At 39.0% G+C, this 19,925-nt stretch overlaps 1 protein-coding gene across 1 annotated transcript in view; it reads left to right on the forward strand.

The window, feature by feature from the left end:
* The window catches only part of LOC124268561 (serine-aspartate repeat-containing protein F-like), a 142,039-nt gene that overhangs the window by 21,485 nt on the left and 100,629 nt on the right, over window positions 1-19,925 (forward strand). The window contains exons 2-9 of the mRNA XM_046703553.1: window positions 413-581; window positions 887-1,109; window positions 1,316-1,438; window positions 2,678-2,702; window positions 3,003-3,593; window positions 5,594-6,288; window positions 6,493-6,786; window positions 6,991-7,279. Of these exons, the coding sequence (XP_046559509.1) occupies window positions 413-581; window positions 887-1,109; window positions 1,316-1,438; window positions 2,678-2,702; window positions 3,003-3,593; window positions 5,594-6,288; window positions 6,493-6,786; window positions 6,991-7,279 (2,409 nt within the window). The remainder of the gene's footprint in view (window positions 1-412; window positions 582-886; window positions 1,110-1,315; window positions 1,439-2,677; window positions 2,703-3,002; window positions 3,594-5,593; window positions 6,289-6,492; window positions 6,787-6,990; window positions 7,280-19,925) is intronic.

Consider the following 19,925-nt stretch of genomic DNA (forward strand, 5'->3'; position numbering starts at 1 on the left):
CACACAAACCAAACTGACTTATTAAAAACATGAAAAACGTCTCTGCTACATAAAACGTATGACATAAGCAAGGTCTTTGTGTAACAGCTCGTCTGAAAAGACTTTACTTAGGGTAAGTAATTATACCTGATGTCGAATGTTTACATTTTCTTAATGCAGCCTACACTGAACGTTGTTTGCTGTTTAGTTTAAATCGATGGTTGAGTCCGTTCTATAACATGAACATAAAATTTTCGAGTCAAAAACGTATGTCATAGGCAACCTCCTTTTTGAACATCACTTCAATCGAATGAACTTGGCTCAGAAAATATGCATTTTGTCAAAAGTTTACATTTTTGTTAATTCTGGCGTACTTTCGTAATTTGTTCAAGTTGAAGCTACACTGAACATTTGTTCTACAAACGTTGTCCAGTGAATCTGAAGCCAGTTGTGAAATTGATGGCACGAGGAAACACATAGAGAGCAGCTGTGGAGAAGCAAGGTACACAGACAACAATGAGGATAGAGAATATTTGAGAGATAGCCCCATGGACAACGAGTTGGATTATCAGAAACAGAATGGGATGATGACGCACATGCAGGTGAGTACAGTGATCGTGACATCGAAAGATATAGCAAAAGAAATGCTGGAGAAAATATAGACAGACACAGGCAGACTGATCACGATGCAAATACAGATGGAAATACAGATGAAGATAGAGAAACTGAGCTAGCTACAGATGAAAATAGAGACACAGATCAAAGCTCATATGGAGATAGAGACATAACTCAAAAAAGAGACGAAGACACAGACATAGATAGCGATACAGATGATGATGTAAACATAGATAGAAGTTCAGACTCGGTTCGAAAACTGATGAAGATAGAGACATAGATCGGAATACAGAGGAAAAACAGCGACTCAGATCATGATACAGATGGAGATAGAGACACAGATCAAAGTACAGATGAGGACAGTGAAATAGATCAAGGTACAGATGAGGACACAGACTCAGGGACAGATAAGTATAGGGCCATAAATCAAAGTACAGATGAAGACAGAGACTCGGATCAAGATACAGATGTAAATAGAGAAATAGATTTATGTAGAGATGAGGACAGAGACACAGGTACAGATAATGATAGAGACATAAATCAAAGTACAGATGAGGACAGAGACTCAGATCAAGATACAGATGAGGACAGAGACTCAGATCAAGATACAGATGAGGACAGAGACTCAGATCAAGATACAGATGAGGATAGAGACTCAGATCAAGATATATAGATGAGGACAGAGACTCAGATCAAAACACGGACAAATATAAAGTTGCAGATCGAAATATTGTCGAGGAAAGAAACACTGATCGAAAACCTGATGAAGAAAGAGACTCAGAGCAAAACACAGACGAAGATAAAGACCAATATCAAAATGCAGATGAAAACGGTGGCGACGAAGGTATAGATTCAAACAGCGACAGTGCACGATCGAGCAGATACGAACGGCGCAAGACAAGTAGATGAATTAGATTCAATGGAGTCGGGTAATGGAAACAGTGGGGAGGATTACCCTTTTTCTTCCTGATTTAGTTCTAGATAGAATTATCAGGACAACTGTTCAAAGGTATCCTTTATGGTATTTACATTGAGGCAAGTGTGCCCTTTCTTCAGAAATACAGTAGAAGCAATAGGATACCCAATGATCCACTTGAATCCCGCTGTAATTGGTCACGTTCCTGGACATATAAGTGTAATGTGATTGTACGTCAGATATGGCAGAGGAAGTGGATTAGTCATGTATGTCAGAAGTATCTGTTCTGGTTCAAATAGACCATGGATTCATGCATGGCTTACACTTCGCCAGCTTAACCATGACTGGTACGAAATAACGGCAATTCATTGGCGCTGATTGCATTCACTCGAGACACTGAAACTTACTAACAGACTAGACGAGTTCATTCATGGGAATTTGTGTTTGGGATCTTAGTTTTGTTGCAAGGCAGCAACAGTAGAGAACTTTGAGGTAAACTTTGAGATGTGTTCATCTCATTTAGAGCTTACCTCTTACCGAACAATTGGTAAGATCATCTATATAACCCGACCATAAAATGACCCGAACCATACTTGGACCATACAAGTGTTTATCTTTATTGGATCGCTTATTTTTGTCTTCGTTACATGTCAATTTCTCTCTGCTTGTTGTTGCCTGGGTGCTGTGCTGTGCTAAAGTGTTATTACAAGGGTGCTCTGATTGGTGCTTGGGAATTATGGGAATTTGAAATTAGCCAATTAAAAGCTAGGAATTAGAGTCATGTGATAAACAATAATCCAGAATGAGACCATACTTTAGATCCAGCATATTTTGTGAATCCTAAACATAATAAGAACGTTTCAGATGAATGAAATTCATTTGAAATACTTGACAAATACAACCAAATATCAATATGATTGACATATGCATAAAACCACAAACTTTAGAACACTACCACCAACCTTCAATATTTTTAGTGACCTTTTAATGACTTATATAATATTTTAATTCTTATTTTACTTGCAAACAATAAAACACTATAACACATTTTATATTCAATAATTGTAAAATAGTTCTATACACACAAACCAAACTGACTTATTAAAAACATGAAAAACGTCTCTGCTACATAAAACGTATGACATAAGCAAGGTCTTTGTGTAACAGCTCGTCTGAAAAGACTTTACTTAGGGTAAGTAATTATACCTGATGTCGAATGTTTACATTTTCTTAATGCAGCCTACACTGAACGTTGTTTGCTGTTTAGTTTAAATCGATGGTTGAGTCCGTTCTATAACATGAACATAAAATGTTCGAGTCAAAAACGTATGTCATAGGCAACCTCCTTTTTGAACATCACTTCAATCGAATGAACTTGGCTCAGAAAATATGCATTTTGTCAAAAGTTTACATTTTTGTTAATTCTGGCGTACTTTCGTAATTTGTTCAAGTTGAAGCTACACTGAACATTTGTTCTACAAACGTTGTCCAGTGAATCTGAAGCCAGTTGTGAAATTGATGGCACGAGGAAACACATAGAGAGCAGCTGTGGAGAAGCAAGGTACACAGACAACAATGAGGATAGAGAATATTTGAGAGATAGCCTCGGACAACGAGTTGGATTATCAGAAACAGAATGGGATGATGACGCACATGCAGGTGAGTACAGTGATCGTGACATCGAAAGATATAGCAAAAGAAATGCTGGAGAAAATATAGACAGACACAGGCAGACTGATCACGATGCAAATACAGATGGAAATACAGATGAAGATAGAGAAACTGAGCTAGCTACAGATGAAAATAGAGACACAGATCAAAGCTCATATGGAGATAGAGACATAACTCAAAAAAGAGACGAAGACACAGACATAGATAGCGATACAGATGATGATGTAAACATAGATAGAAGTTCAGACTCGGTTCGAAAAACTGATGAAGATAGAGACATAGATCGGAATACAGAGGAAAACAGCGACTCAGATCATGATACAGATGGAGATAGAGACACAGATCAAAGTACAGATGAGGACAGTGAAATAGATCAAGGTACAGATGAGGACACAGACTCAGGGACAGATAAGTATAGGGCCATAAATCAAAGTACAGATGAAGACAGAGACTCGGATCAAGATACAGATGTAAATAGAGAAATAGATTTATGTAGAGATGAGGACAGAGACACAGTACAGATAATGATAGAGACATAAATCAAAGTACAGATGAGGACAGAGACTCAGATCAAGATACAGATGAGGACAGAGACTCAGATCAAGATACAGATGAGGACAGAGACTCAGATCAAGATACAGATGAGGATAGAGACTCAGATCAAGATATAGATGAGGACAGAGACTCAGATCAAAACACGGACAAATATAAAGTTGCAGATCGAAATATTGTCGAGGAAAGAAACACTGATCGAAAACCTGATGAAGAAAGAGACTCAGAGCAAAACACAGACGAAGATAAAGACCAATATCAAAATGCAGATGAAAACGGTGGCGACGAAGGTATAGATTCAAACAGCGACAGTGCACACACGATCGAGCAGATACGAACGGCGCAAGACAAGTAGATGAATTAGATTCAATGGAGTCGGGTAATGGAAACAGTGGGGAGGATTACCCTTTTCTTCCTGATTTAGTTCTAGATAGAATTATCAGGACAACTGTTCAAAGGTATCCTTTTATGGTATTTACATTGAGGCAAGTGTGCCCTTTCTTCAGAAATACAGTAGAAGCAATAGGATACCCAATGATCCACTTGAATCCCGCTGTAATTGGTCACGTTCCTGGACATATAAGTGTACGTAGATTGTACGTCAGATATGGCAGAGGAAGTGGATTAGTCATGTATGTCAGAAGTATCTGTTCTGGTTCAAATAGACCATGGATTCATGCATGGCTTACACTTCGCCAGCTTAACCATGACTGGTACGAAATAACGGCAATTCATTGGCGCTGATTGCATTCACTCGAGACACTGAAACTTACTAACAGACTAGACGAGTTCATTCATGGGAATTTGTGTTTGGGATCTTAGTTTTGTTGCAAGGCAGCAACAGTAGAGAACTTTGAGGTAAACTTTGAGATGTGTTCATCTCATTTAGAGCTTACCTCTTACCGAACAATTGGTAAGATCATCTATATAACCCGACCATAAAATGACCCGAACCATACTTGGACCATACAAGTGTTTATCTTTATTGGATCGCTTATTTTTGTCTTCGTTACATGTCAATTTCTCTCTGCTTGTTGTTGCCTGGGTGCTGTGCTGTGCTAAAGTGTTATTACAAGGGTGCTCTGATTGGTGCTTGGGAATTATGGGAATTTGAAATTAGCCAATTAAAAGCTAGGAATTAGAGTCATGTGATAAACAATAATCCAGAATGAGACCATACTTTAGATCCAGCATATTTTGTGAATCCTAAACATAATAAGAACGTTTCAGATGAATGAAATTCATTTGAAATACTTGACAAATACAAACCAAATATCAATATGATTGACATATGCATAAAACCACAAACTTTAGAACACTACCACCAACCTTCAATATTTTAGGTGACCTTTTAATGACTTATATAATATTTTAATTCTTATTTTACTTGCAAACAATAAAACACTATAACACCATTTTATATTCAATAATTGTAAAATAGTTCTATACACACAAACCAAACTGACTTATTAAAAACATGAAAAACGTCTCTGCTACATAAAACGTATGACATAAGCAAGGTCTTTGTGTAACAGCTCGTCTGAAAAGACTTTACTTAGGGTAAGTAATTATACCTGATGTCGAATGTTTACATTTTCTTAATGCAGCCTACACTGAACGTTGTTTGCTGTTTAGTTTAAATCGATGGTTGAGTCCGTTCTATAACATGAACATAAAATTTTCGAGTCAAAAACGTATGTCATAGGCAACCTCCTTTTTGAACATCACTTCAATCGAATGAACTTGGCTCAGAAAATATGCATTTTGTCAAAAGTTTACATTTTTGTTAATTCTGGCGTACTTTCGTAATTTGTTCAAGTTGAAGCTACACTGAACATTTGTTCTACAAACGTTGTCCAGTGAATCTGAAGCCAGTTGTGAAATTGATGGCACGAGGAAACACATAGAGAGCAGCTGTGGAGAAGCAAGGTACACAGACAACAATGAGGATAGAGAATATTTGAGAGATAGCCTCGGACAACGAGTTGGATTATCAGAAACAGAATGGGATGATGACGCACATGCAGGAGAGTACAGTGATCGTGACATCGAAAGATATAGCAAAAGAAATGCTGGAGAAAATATAGACAGACACAGGCAGACTGATCACGATGCAAATACAGATGGAAATACAGATGAAGATAGAGAAACTGAGCTAGCTACAGATGAAAATAGAGACACAGATCAAAGCTCATATGGAGATAGAGACATAACTCAAAAAAGAGACGAAGACACAGACATAGATAGCGATACAGATGATGATGTAAACATAGATAGAAGTTCAGACTCGGTTCGAAAAACTGATGAAGATAGAGACATAGATCGGAATACAGAGGAAAACAGCGACTCAGATCATGATACAGATGGAGATAGAGACACAGATCAAAGTACAGATGAGGACAGTGAAATAGATCAAGGTACAGATGAGGACACAGACTCAGGGACAGATAAGTATAGGGCCATAAATCAAAGTACAGATGAAGACAGAGACTCGGATCAAGATACAGATGTAAATAGAGAAATAGATTTATGTAGAGATGAGGACAGAGACACAGGTACAGATAATGATAGAGACATAAATCAAAGTACAGATGAGGACAGAGACTCAGATCAAGATACAGATGAGGACAGAGACTCAGATCAAGATACAGATGAGGACAGAGACTCAGATCAAGATACAGATGAGGATAGAGACTCAGATCAAGATATAGATGAGGACAGAGACTCAGATCAAAACACGGACAAATATAAAGTTGCAGATCGAAATATTGTCGAGGAAAGAAACACTGATCGAAAACCTGATGAAGAAAGAGACATAGATCGGAATACAGAGGAAAACAGCGACTCAGATCATGATACAGATGGAGATAGAGACACAGATCAAAGTACAGATGAGGACAGTGAAATAGATCAAGGTACAGATGAGGACACAGACTCAGGGACAGATAAGTATAGGGCCATAAATCAAAGTACAGATGAAGACAGAGACTCGGATCAAGATACAGATGTAAATAGAGAAATAGATTTATGTAGAGATGAGGACAGAGACACAGGTACAGATAATGATAGAGACATAAATCAAAGTACAGATGAGGACAGAGACTCAGATCAAGATACAGATGAGGACAGAGACTCAGATCAAGATACAGATGAGGACAGAGACTCAGATCAAGATACAGATGAGGATAGAGACTCAGATCAAGATATAGATGAGGACAGAGACTCAGATCAAAACACGGACAAATATAAAGTTGCAGATCGAAATATTGTCGAGGAAAGAAACACTGATCGAAAACCTGATGAAGAAAGAGACTCAGAGCAAAACACAGACGAAGATAAAGACCAATATCAAAATGCAGATGAAAACGGTGGCGACGAAGGTATAGATTCAAACAGCGACAGTGCACACGATCGAGCAGATACGAACGGCGCAAGACAAGTAGATGAATTAGATTCAATGGAGTCGGGTAATGGAAACAGTGGGGAGGATTACCCTTTTCTTCCTGATTTAGTTCTAGATAGAATTATCAGGACAACTGTTCAAAGGTATCCTTTTATGGTATTTACATTGAGGCAAGTGTGCCCTTTCTTCAGAAATACAGTAGAAGCAATAGGATACCCAATGATCCACTTGAATCCCGCTGTAATTGGTCACGTTCCTGGACATATAAGTGTACGTAGATTGTACGTCAGATATGGCAGAGGAAGTGGATTAGTCATGTATGTCAGAAGTATCTGTTCTGGTTCAAATAGACCATGGATTCATGCATGGCTTACACTTCGCCAGCTTAACCATGACTGGTACGAAATAACGGCAATTCATTGGCGCTGATTGCATTCACTCGAGACACTGAAACTTACTAACAGACTAGACGAGTTCATTCATGGGAATTTGTGTTTGGGATCTTAGTTTTGTTGCAAGGCAGCAACAGTAGAGAACTTTGAGGTAAATTAACATTTGAAACACTCTGTATTCTTGAAACAATTTTCACACATGAACATGTACATTAAATTTCGTTGACTCGGTTTCTTCCACATAACACGCACTCATACTGTTGAAAAGCAAAACATATTTTGGTAATTATTCAGCTTGACTTTAGACGTCTTCTTCATATTTTCAAATAACACCAAGTATTTAAACAGTAGAACACATCACCATGCTGACTGCTGAGGAGAAAGCTGTGTCTGGACAAAAGACAAATCTCTTATATTCTCGAAAATGAAGTTAATATATCTGCCCAAACAAGGCGATGACTGGCTGAAAACTTTCAAAGTTGCATAAAAACAACAACACCACCTTTAGTCGAGTATATTTGATTAGATGTTGCAAAATCCAATAAAGGTATATATGTGCTATTTAAAATTCATAGATATAATATTACGCTTGTATTGCAACTTTCATATGTTTGTGATAAACGTTATTATCTGTGTTCTATACTGTGACATAATTTTAAGGTTTGTCTCTTTCCGAACAATTGATAAGATCATTTATATAACACAATTGGGGCTATATGACCTTTTCGGTGTCGGTGCGCCGTAAAATTCAACAAACAAAGACATAATTTTTCGCTTTCCCCCTCTTGTTTATGTGTGAAAGAATGGTATAGTACTGGTTAGGAATTCCAGGAACAGTGTTAGGATATCGGATCGTCTTTACGTAACTTAAAACCCATTGGAAAGGGCATTAAATGCAACAAAGAAAGAAATAAAATGAAGGAATATGAGAAGTAAAATGAAGGAAGATGTTATATAAACAGACCGTCCCTAATGTCGTCCAAGTTTTTAACATTACTGACTGACTGAGTTTGGTTTTTACGCCGCTTTCAGCAATATTCCAGCAACATCACGGCAGGGACAGCAGAAATGGGCTTCACACATAGTACCCATGTGGGGATTCGAACCTGGGTCTTCGGCGTGACGAGCCAACGCTTTAACCATTAGGCTACCCCACGGCCCCTTTTTAACATTAAATCAGATCCTTTATCACCTATCTTGAAAACATACCTGTAGCTGCTATTATAACATATTCATATCCAAGCTCAGCATGCAATACAAGATATCAATGTGAACAATGCACACATAACTTTACCACATTAAAACTAGATTCAACAATATAGTTATTGGACATGTGATATCTTAGTGTTAGGCACACGTGTTTTCCTGTTTAACAATTAAATAAAAAAATAATAAATGAAAAGAAATAAAAAAAAAAGAAGAAAAAAATACAAAACAAAACAAAAAGCAAAAACAACAACAACAAAACAAAACCAAAAACAAACCTGCCACATAGTTCTCGACCTTGCCGCGGTTGGTAGGCTTTTACTAACGGAAAACATTGCCAGCTAGTAAGTTCTATTATAGCAGTATGGGTTTAGGGAACGTTACGGGTGAGCCACAACACATATATTGCCACCATTCTTCAACACGGAAACACAAATGCCTACACAGGTACTAATACACAAACCCACCAACATACCCGAGTGGTTACGGGATAGAATGGATCCACGGCAAACCCCACTTGTCGTACCTGTCATAATAGGCGGATTACGCCGTTACAGGGTAGGATGGCACTTGCAGGATCGTAAAAGGCGATCCAAGGGGGACCAACTTTTCACATATTTCCAAAGTACCATCTCGCTTTGTAATAAAATCGCCTAGGTCCGAAATGTTTTTGGACTCTGAAAATTTTATTACATAGTGCGTTAAGATGTGCAAAATCTTATTACATTTCGCTACTCAACGCGGTTTGTAATATACCATCAGAAAACTCCGAAATATTAACAGTTCATAAGATGGAACGGGTTTAAGCTGAAGTTTACACTTAATTAAGGGTGTAGAACACATATTGTCCTCACCGGAAGAAATATCTTCAACTTTGATTTTCAGCCATTTACCAGCCTTTGGCAAAAGTAACAAATCGCTTTGTAATAAAATCGCCTAAGTCCGAAATGTTTTTGGACTTAGAAAATTTTATTACAAAGTGCGTTGTTATTACATAGTGGGTTGCTACAAAGCTTCCTACCTTGATCCATTGTACGTTCGTCACTAAATGTGGTGGCAGCAGATCAAAATGTTAATAAAGAAGAAAATTGTTGCAAAGGATGAAAGAAAAAATATGTAAAATGCTGGACTTAGTGATATTTTTAGATAGGATATTTTGCCAACACGTAAGCAACACGTTAGCAACGCGTTGATCTTCTGGGCCCCGATCCACAAAGCATTCGTAACGTTACGACCTGTCGTACTTCTATAGTTTACCATAGGCTTACGAATGTCGTAGCGCTACGAACGCATTGTGGATCGGGACCCTGGATCTTTATACATGTACATGCCAACGGGGATTTCAGTTCATTTAATCAAGATGAAGACCAACTGGTAATGGCCAAACAAACAATTCACCTTTCAATGCATAACGGTTCAGACTGACAATAAGTATCCACGAGACTGTTTGACAAGAGAGATTTATAGTCAACATATCCGCCAAGTCGGGTAATATTCCAGACAATGATATCCATCAGACATACATAAAGAATCTCACACAAGTGTCTACTGATATCAATTATATCAACACGAGTTGATAAAGTTACAAGGCTTGCCGCGGATATTTTTTACCTTTATCAACGAGTGTTGATATAATTGATATCAGTAGACACGAGGGTGAGATTCTATTTATCATCAAAAATCATTCTTCATTAGTTTTTATTAAAAAATGTACATCTCTCAACACTGTACTATCATTAGACTTGCAGTGCAGTGATGTCATAGCAGTGTGACGTCGTCAAGTTGATGACGTCATAGCATTGTCAGGGCATTGTACAAAATCGACTGTCAAAACGATATATCCTAGGAGATATCATATGATCTTACACAAGCGATATCTCCTGTGGAACACAGTTTTGGATGATAAATTTAAAAGTAAAACGACTAAAATGTCACAGATATACAACTAGCATGCAACTTGCAAATATATGCTATTCAAGACAATACAATATAAAAAACTGACAACAGATCGCCGTTTACTGAAGATAGATCACCACACAAGACAGTCGGGACTTACAGTGCTCTTGAACATAGCTGGATTTACATCATACCTTCAGTCGCTCTAACTGGTTTTGTGTCAGGTTTTTACAATTTGTGAGGTACAGTCAATTATGCTCCAAAGTGTGTGCTCGAGTTTGTGTGACATTGACTTACCTTTACATATGGTTTGTCAGGTGTCATTGGTGGGGCACGTTCGTCTGCAACCCAAGGTAGTCTCAGGGGGCGACTTACGGGGGACTTCCTGATTCGGTTGATGCATTTCCCGACTGCGCAATGGATACTGATAATGTTAACCACGGTCTTTTGTGGTCAAAACCCGTTTTCAGAGCGTGCATGTTGCTGAATCTGATGTGAAACAACAGGTAACGACATCCTTACGTTGACAATTGACTAGCCTTTGCCTTTGTTTCTGATGGGTGCCACCAAGCTCCTTTATTTAAACAAACGGGAGCGGCACAATCAAAACCGATCCTACAAATCATTTTTTGCAAGATACGTAATGACATCGACGGTTTCCGTGTAATGAATCCTAAATGCAGTTTCATCCAAATGTGACTCAATAATTTATGACATTTATGAAGTCATTATTGATAACCACTCTCTTTCCCCTTTAGGTTTAAATTGTAAGATGTTTGGGTGCTTAAATGTATCAGGGTATCAAAGGTATTCGGAATAAATAAAATTCAAATGATGTACTTGGCGTATTTTGTGTATCTAACACGAGTAATAATGTTCAAAATTTGATAAGAGTTCGGCCGTATGTCCGACATGCTTCTTGTCCTCATTACCTTTGGTGCACATGAAAGAACACGTTGAATCACGTACACGTCACGTACCTAAACGTCAAGACGAATTCTTTACATTCCAACGTGCGTGTTGAATTTCCTTTCAACTTTGCTGTGGTTACTATCTGATGGAGACCGCTTCCGTGGTGTAGTGGTTAGAGCGTCTGCCCGGAGAGCGAAAGGTTGCGGGTTCGATCCCCGACCGCGTCATACCAAAAGACAGTAAAATATGGTACTTGTTGGTCCCTGCCTGGCGCTCGGCATTCATGGGTACAACAAGGACTGGTCGGCTCGGAGTCAGTATAATGTGTCTGAGTGGGGTATTCATGCTTCACTGCGGCATGGTATCTCAGTGAGCTAGCACTATAAAACCCGCTTCAGTCTGGGCTAGTACAAGCAGCCGCACATACACACACACACGCATGCACGTTGTCATATGAGCGAAATATTCTCAAGCACGACGTTAAACCCAATTTCACCTCACCTCACCTCACTATCTGAGGGAATAGTGCTACGTTAACGTCATAAATCAGGACAATGGTGGACGTCATTTGTCGTTTACCATAAGAGTATTAATTACATCCGTTTTGAATAGGCATTTAGAAGTTTGAAGGATATGGCAGTAGTTTTGTTTGGATAGCAACGTCTTATATTATTAGTGTTCCCTTACCCTGAATCAGCGCCATACTCGGTGAGGCATTGGGAGTCATATACACTAAACGCCAAAATATACGTTACCCTCGTACCTTTAGGAATCACTTGAAATCTATCAAAGATATGCTAGAGGGTATTAGTTTACAAGAAAGCTTAACAACACAGCCTTATGCAAATCACAAAAAGAATTCTCAAATGCTGTCATATTTAGGGGAAATGCATCGTTTTCAAAAGAGTTAAATTGTCCTGATTTCGACCATGCCGAAATATACCAATAACAGTAATTTAGATGCATGCGCGCGCGTGTGTGTGTGTGTGTGTGTGTGTGTGCGTGCGTGCGTGTGTGTGCAGGGGGAAGGTAACAACATAATGACGAAGCCAATGGGTTTAACGTAACGATGGCCACTGACGTCGACGAAGATGTCGCGATTGGGCTGGGTGTAATGACAAGCAGCTGACTATGGTAACAATAGCGTTAAGACAATCCGGATGTCCACTTGCAGTTGATGATAGAATTGGTGATAGAATTAAAACACAGAGGAGTACACGTTTGGTAGGCAGACGCCTTGGCTCTTGTTAATGGCTGGCTTCGTTTCTATTACCACGACTACAATTGAGCTCCCATGGATATTTCCTATATATTAATACCGATCCAATGCCTTGTGCTGCTCAGCGCAACAGATAGCAAAACATACCACAGTTATATACAGCCTTCTCTTGAATAAACCCTGGATAATGGAAACTTGTTATTGATATCAAGAATAGAGATGACCTTCCACACCTTTGAGAGAGGTTATACCAATCTAAGACAACTGGCTTCATCATCTGATCATCCGTGGATAGGAGGTCTAGCAGTATGGCAGAACGATTTTGTGAATGTGCTGATCGAAGATCTAAATTATATTCGGTTAACCGCAGAAACATAAGTTGTTTTGACAAACAAAACATTTTTCCAACTTGAACACTAAAATAGTTTTGAGTTGTAAGAGTTAACGCAAGTTAGGCCTTTGTCATAATTGATTTATGTTTGACCCGTGAAGGCACGGGTTAGAATGAACCTTCAGTAACCCATGCTTGTCGTAAGAGGCGACTAACGGGATCGGGTTATCAGGCTCGCTGACTTGGTTGACACATGTCATCGGTTCCCAATTGCGCAGATCGATGTTCATGCTTTTGATCACTTGATTGCCTGGTCCAGACTCGATTATTTACAGACCGCCGTCATATAACTGGAATATTGCTGAGTGCGGCGTAAAAATAAACTCACTCACTGATTTATGTTTGGAATTAGTTTCAGTGAACATGGCTGGAAGTAGTGAGCGAGTTAATACCTAAAGCCACATCTGCAATAATTCAGGAATACTAAAATGGTTACATTGAAAATAATGAAAGGTCATAAAACAACAAAATATCATAGATATATAACTAGAATGCAGCTTATTTTTTATATATTTTAAAGAGAATACGATATATAATCTGACTACAGTTCGCCATCCACTGAAGGTAGAATCTGTTTATGAATCAATGGTAATATTGACTTCCATGTGGTAATATGGTCTCTAGGGGAGACTACTTTTTTAAAATGCTACAAATATTATTTTGTTGTTGCTTGATCCTGAAAGTGATCGATCTTAAAACGATAGCAACTCAACACACACGCGGTTACGAAGGGCAGGGCAGAAGCTGTCCACTGCAGAGTTGCGTCCCGTGGCAGCATCAGGAACCGCTGAAAATATGTCCGAATGGTATTATCCGATAACGGGCTTAAAATTTGTCAGCAACGTGGTCGTGGGTCTACAACCTAGTTGAATCGTCATTTGTTTTCGTCATTTGCACACTGACTTACTTGATGAGATGAAAAAAAAACCATGTTAAAGCGGCATTAAATATAAAACCATAACACCAGAGAGCATCCAGACCCGTTTATCTGCCTAAACAGATTTCACTGCATGTAGTAATGAAACATGTATGTACGGATCATTAAAAACAAGAGATGACACCATGGTTTTGCTTAAATGTTGTTCCAGCTGATCATTAACACTTGTTTTGTCTGTGAGATATTGTAAAAAATCTTATCAAATATGGTTGTTTCATTCTGCATTACTGTAATATGTCATGCTTTATTACTGTTTTACAGCCGTGAAGATCCGGGTTAGAACTGATCTTCAGTAGCCTATGCTTGATCAACGGGGAATCGGGTGGTCAGGCTCGCTGACTTGGTTGACACATGTCATCGTATCTCAATTGCTTAGATCGATGCTCATGCTGTTGATCACTGGATTGTCTGGTCTAGAGTCGATTATTTACAGACCGCCGCCATATAGCTGGAGTATTGATGAGTGCGGCGTAAAACTAAAGTCACTCACGCCATTGCTGTTTTGGCTAGGAATCTTTCTTGACTATAAAAACACTGAAAGAAACCACACACCTGGTGTGTGGGATTATGACCCCAAAGCACCAAGGGCGTAATTTGTTTGTACGTCAGTTTAGATATTAGTGAAATTGAAGCATTAAACTAGTTCCTAGCAACAATGATCGCAGTATGCCAATAACAGCAGGTGCAAGGTTTTTGTATATACATTCCATCGCTATAACATGATCTACTGTGCACGTATTGCATCTACTTATGTTGATACTCCAGTCTGGGTCTGCACAGTGGGCTCCTTCAAGCATTTTGATTTAGTTTATTAACGCGATATAAAATATAATTAGAATTTTATGAAGACAAGTAGAGTTTAAGTCAGAGCAAAAACTCGTGTAAAAGATTCAATGGCTTGTTGCCAGCTGAGATCAGATAAAAATAATGTTGCCATCTGAAAATGCACTTTTTTTCTGTCTCTACTTGACTGCAGTTTGGTGATAAATGAGGAGATGCCGAGTCAAAAGCCCCTTTTATGGGTGGTAAAACATACCATAAATATCTAACAGTGTGCTTTATGCACTTAATCTTATTGTTATTTTCAGAAATATTTCTAGTCTGGTCATGATTGCGTTCAAATGCCTTCGAAACGTCGATTGGTGACAGCAAAGGTATGACATAAATAAAACATCAGGCTCTTTCCGCTGCCAGTAATGTGATAGCTATAAGACATTTTTGGCTTTTCCGTGCCATGGGTTGCGCGAAAATGAAATGAAATAACACTTAGGTTTAATTCAAGTGAAAACTAGATGGTTCAATGGTCTGTAATGTATTTCATCCGTTGTATTTATGCTTCCTAAATTGTCCACATTTGACAATTTCAGATGTCATCGGGAAATGCTATTGAGGTACGCTTTGAATACACAATGACACTTAGAAAGTTGTCAAATGTAGCATTTGTATATGTTGGATGACACTAGTCTTGTCAGTAAAGCACAGATTCTAGTACTTTTGTTGGGTTGAGTCCAATCCGGGATTCGGACCCACACCCTCAGATTCAGGCACCTATTAGGCAGCACATAAAGTCAGCCTTCTAAACCATTCAGCCACCACGGCTTCCACAAATATTGAAGTCGGACACGTGTTAGTCTAGACCACGGACGTTGTGTACGGGGTCCGTCTGTAATACAGTTAAAGCAATACCGACTATAAATACAGCAACGAGCAGCGGTATAGGTCTCCGAGCAACAAAGCTTAAACTCATTCAGCGTACCGTCTTTTTTACTCATTACCTTTCAGAAAGGTTATGTTTTGTTAAGAAATCTTCCTCAACAAGGTTTATTGGTACTTCCCTATCAGAACAGAACAAAACAGAACATTTTATTCGTAGTAATAGTTTGGAATATACATTATCCGCTGTTGGAGAAGAGCTTCGCATTTAAAAAGGTAATGGAATTCGTCCCCAACAGATGGAGAATCGCAAAGTTTACAGAGTCTATTTTCTCTAAGAATGTTGTACCAGCGTCCTGTTTCTATCGGTAAATTGTGATTTGATAACTTAAATCTAAGAATTGGATTATGTATAGATTTGGGAAGGAAGAGGTAGTTTTCAAAGCATAGATTGTCTTTAACATCTTGGTAAAATTTTCCTTTCGAACTAGACGCTAGCTCACATCGCCATTGTTGTAAATATTGATCTTTGAATATGGTTTCTACTTTTGAAACCAAAAATTCTGATGAACATAGGAACGGGTAATCATACATTTCTGAGAGTCCACAATCATCTAAGATTTGTTTGACAAATTTAAACCATTTCAATTTAGGTAAAGTGTTTGGACAAGAAGATATAATGAAATTGAATAAAAGGGTCGATAATTTCGTTTTCAATATAAAACCTATTATATTACCATCTACACAAGACAGATTAAAATCAATAGGTTCCGCGGACAAAGGTCCGCATGGTTATTTTTAACCATCAATTAGTTAAACCATCAGAGTCTCCTTTCAATAGTTGTTTGAGCAAGGAGAATCAGAAGCCATATGTATATTTATGAATTAAATAGTCCAAAACCTACAGATTCACAGTCCAGCTTTATAACAGGACAAACTGGGACGAAATCGAACATCTGGTTATTAATATCAGTTCGATTCAGAAAACGGTCTATTTAAACACTAGAACAGATCGCAGAAACACAACACAGGAGCAATGAGTTAAATCCCAGAAAACCATTTTGTCCTCCAGATACGCTAGTTTTAATGCTATAGGGTACATAAGAACCTTGTCCTTGAGCTGAGCTAGTTTTCGAGCCCTTGGAAGTTTTGGGGTGCCAGGTGCTGAAAACCTTCATACATGCAAAGTTGGCTCTGAACAAAATCTGAAGACTGCCTCTCGATTTCTTAATTGCCTTGATCCTAAAAAATGTTCTGTCATTGAAGTATTTGCAGTGAGTGAGTGAGTTTAGTTTTACGCCGCTCTCAGCAATATTCCAGCTATATGGCGGCGGTCTGTAAATAATCGAGTCTGGACCAGACAATCCAGTGATCAACAACATGAGCATCGATGACTTATTTGCAGATCTTACAGAAGCAACAATGTGTTGATGTCAATGCACTATTTACCATTGTCAAACAAGAGAAAGGTCACCCCTTTGGGGTTTGGGGTTAAGACAGGAACTAGGCAAACTTACTGGGTCCTATAGGTAAAGGATCAAAACCGACTCCGAGGTTTTGTTTGAAAAATTAAGCACGCGGCAGAGGGAAATTGGGAAGGGCCGACCTAAGATATACTTTCGATACAATTTTAATATTTGCTATTTACTGTTGAAATCAACTGGGATGCGACTGGCAGCCAACACATTGCTTTGCACGCGCAATGCAGGTGCTCTGCACGCGCTACCCGTGTTGTAAGGAACACATGGTTCATACTTATAAACAATCTCATTCTTCACAGCGATCCTTCGTAGGCTAGTGGATAAAACCGCCAAGCCAGCAAGCAAAGGGTTGCAGGTTCGAAACCAGGCATAATAAAATCTGTCTCAAACATCTGAGAAAGTTTCATGCATAGGCGAAAAACAAGTGTTAAAACCTATATATCGTATTCTGGAACTATAAAACCAGATCTTTACTAGGGAAACCGTACCTGTCAGCAAAAGGTCATTCCAGTGAAATTCGAATAAAATACTTTCCGTGAAATTCTAATATGACGTGTAAGTACTTGAATATCAGTACCTAACCTTTACCAAATGTAGACACCATTAAGTGATAGTTGATAGTATATTGCTCATAAAAGGAGAAGTGTAAATTCGCGATTTGAAAATAGATATACATGTCATCCTGTCTGCCACACGGGGCTCCATTACACAAAGCGGTCGTAGCCTCATAACAGCCGTATGTTCGGGCAGCGTGTTGCGTGAGTGAGTTTAGTTTTACGCCGCTTTTAGAAATATTCCAGCAATATCACGGCGGGGGGGCACAAGTAATGGGCTTCACATAGTTTAGCAATGTGGGGAATCGAACCCGGGTCTTCAGCGTGACGAGCGAACGCTTTAACTACTAGGCTACCCCACCGCCCGGCAGTGTGTTGAAGTATTGGAGTAACGATCACCTTACGAGGAACGGGTCTGACCTTGGTGATTTGAACGACTTTCCTGATAGAGTAATGAGCAAAAAGGTTGCCTCTGTTTTGTACCAGTATCATGATACTTTTGTCTTCATTGGTGAAACTGAAATACAGCGATAAATATTGACTTAGAAAAAGACGATTCGTTTCATATGGCTGATGGAAATTGTTTCTGATAGTCTTCAAACGGATGATTTATGTAGCTGACAGAATGTTTTTGTGCACGTCCAAAGGATGTTGGTAGTGATTGGCAGCACACAATCTTAGAGGTACGGATGAGGTGAGGTGAGATGAGGTGAGTTGAGGTGGGATGGGATGAGGTACGAACCTATTCTAAGTGTGTCCACTTAATGCTAATTGACAGGCAGGGAACCGATAATCCTTGCAGGAATGACAAATGTCCGATCTAACCATTCACAAATTAGCCATCTATTACGCCTGTCAACAGCTGTGATTGCCAAGCATGGTTATACACTTGGCCTGGTCTAGTAAAGTCATATTTGGCGGTCGCGCAGTTTGGAACCAGAACTGGTTCTTGAATATACGCATATCAACGGAAATCTGGTACCGGAAGTAGGCTAGGCCCCGTCTCGCATATCGCAAGATGGTGCACACTTATTGAGCCGGCAACCAGCTTAGTACCGGAAGAAGCGCCTCGCGAGACTTACAGGCCCTATAGGAAACCATCATTAAACATCCTTTGAATAAGATATGTCCTGGTGTCGACGCTCTACCAACAAGGTCACGGGGGCTAATTACGCTGTTATATGACGTATCAATTTATAGATTTTGAGGCAGTTTAATGAGAACAAGTTTACGACAGTTTTTTAAAAAAGGGGGTGGGGTGGGGTGGGGGATGGGGAAGTGTACACCGTTGAGAAAAGGAGGGGTGCACACTTCATTTTCACCGGTTTTCACGGGCCATTTTACAACACTTTTGCTGTCATGCCACGTTTAGTCACATTATGGTTTAAGCCAGAAATATCATTCTAGTCAGTTGAATCTGGAAATAGAGTCCCAGCTAGTTGATTGCAGCTACGGCTTTTTTTTGTATCCCAGCTCTATGTTGTCAGTCTGTAGATATACGAGTGGTCCAGACAATCCAGTGATCAACAGCATGATCTATGCAACTGGGATACAATGAGTCTGACCACCCGATCCCTTTAGTCGCCTCTTTCGACAAGCCTGGGTTACTGTAGACCAATTCTAGCATGGATCTTCACGAGTGATTTATCCATTTCAGATAAAATGCATGATATGTATGCCCCCTACTGTTATATCATGCAATGTAAATCCCCATACACCCTCCCTCACTGTTACTGGGTATAGGTAGCTAATATAATAATATCCAAACGCAAACACCTGAACTGATGTCTGTAGTCCGCTTCATAGTGCGTAATGAAAAACATCAGTAAAATATCGGGGCTCTTTGATTCTGCTCCTGGAATCAATGAATTCGAATAATATCTTTGATTTAAACCATGTTATGATTGACACATAATTTTTGCCATGTTCAATATGCACATTAGGAACGACCAGTGAATTCGTGGATCTGAATCACCTGAAGCAGCAACAGTCTGATGTCATCGTGATGGTATACAGGAAACCTTTAGTTTAATTTTAAACATAGTTCATTCACAAAGTGAAAAGTTCTTACACATTATAAAACCCCTCTTTAAGAATATTTACAGTGGTATAAAGAAAGAAAACTACTGAAATCGTTTTGATTTGCTT

Source organism: Haliotis rubra, unplaced genomic scaffold (assembly GCF_003918875.1).
Source record: "Haliotis rubra isolate DU_JTF1 unplaced genomic scaffold, ASM391887v1 Scf139, whole genome shotgun sequence".
NCBI lineage: Eukaryota > Metazoa > Mollusca > Gastropoda > Lepetellida > Haliotidae > Haliotis > Haliotis rubra.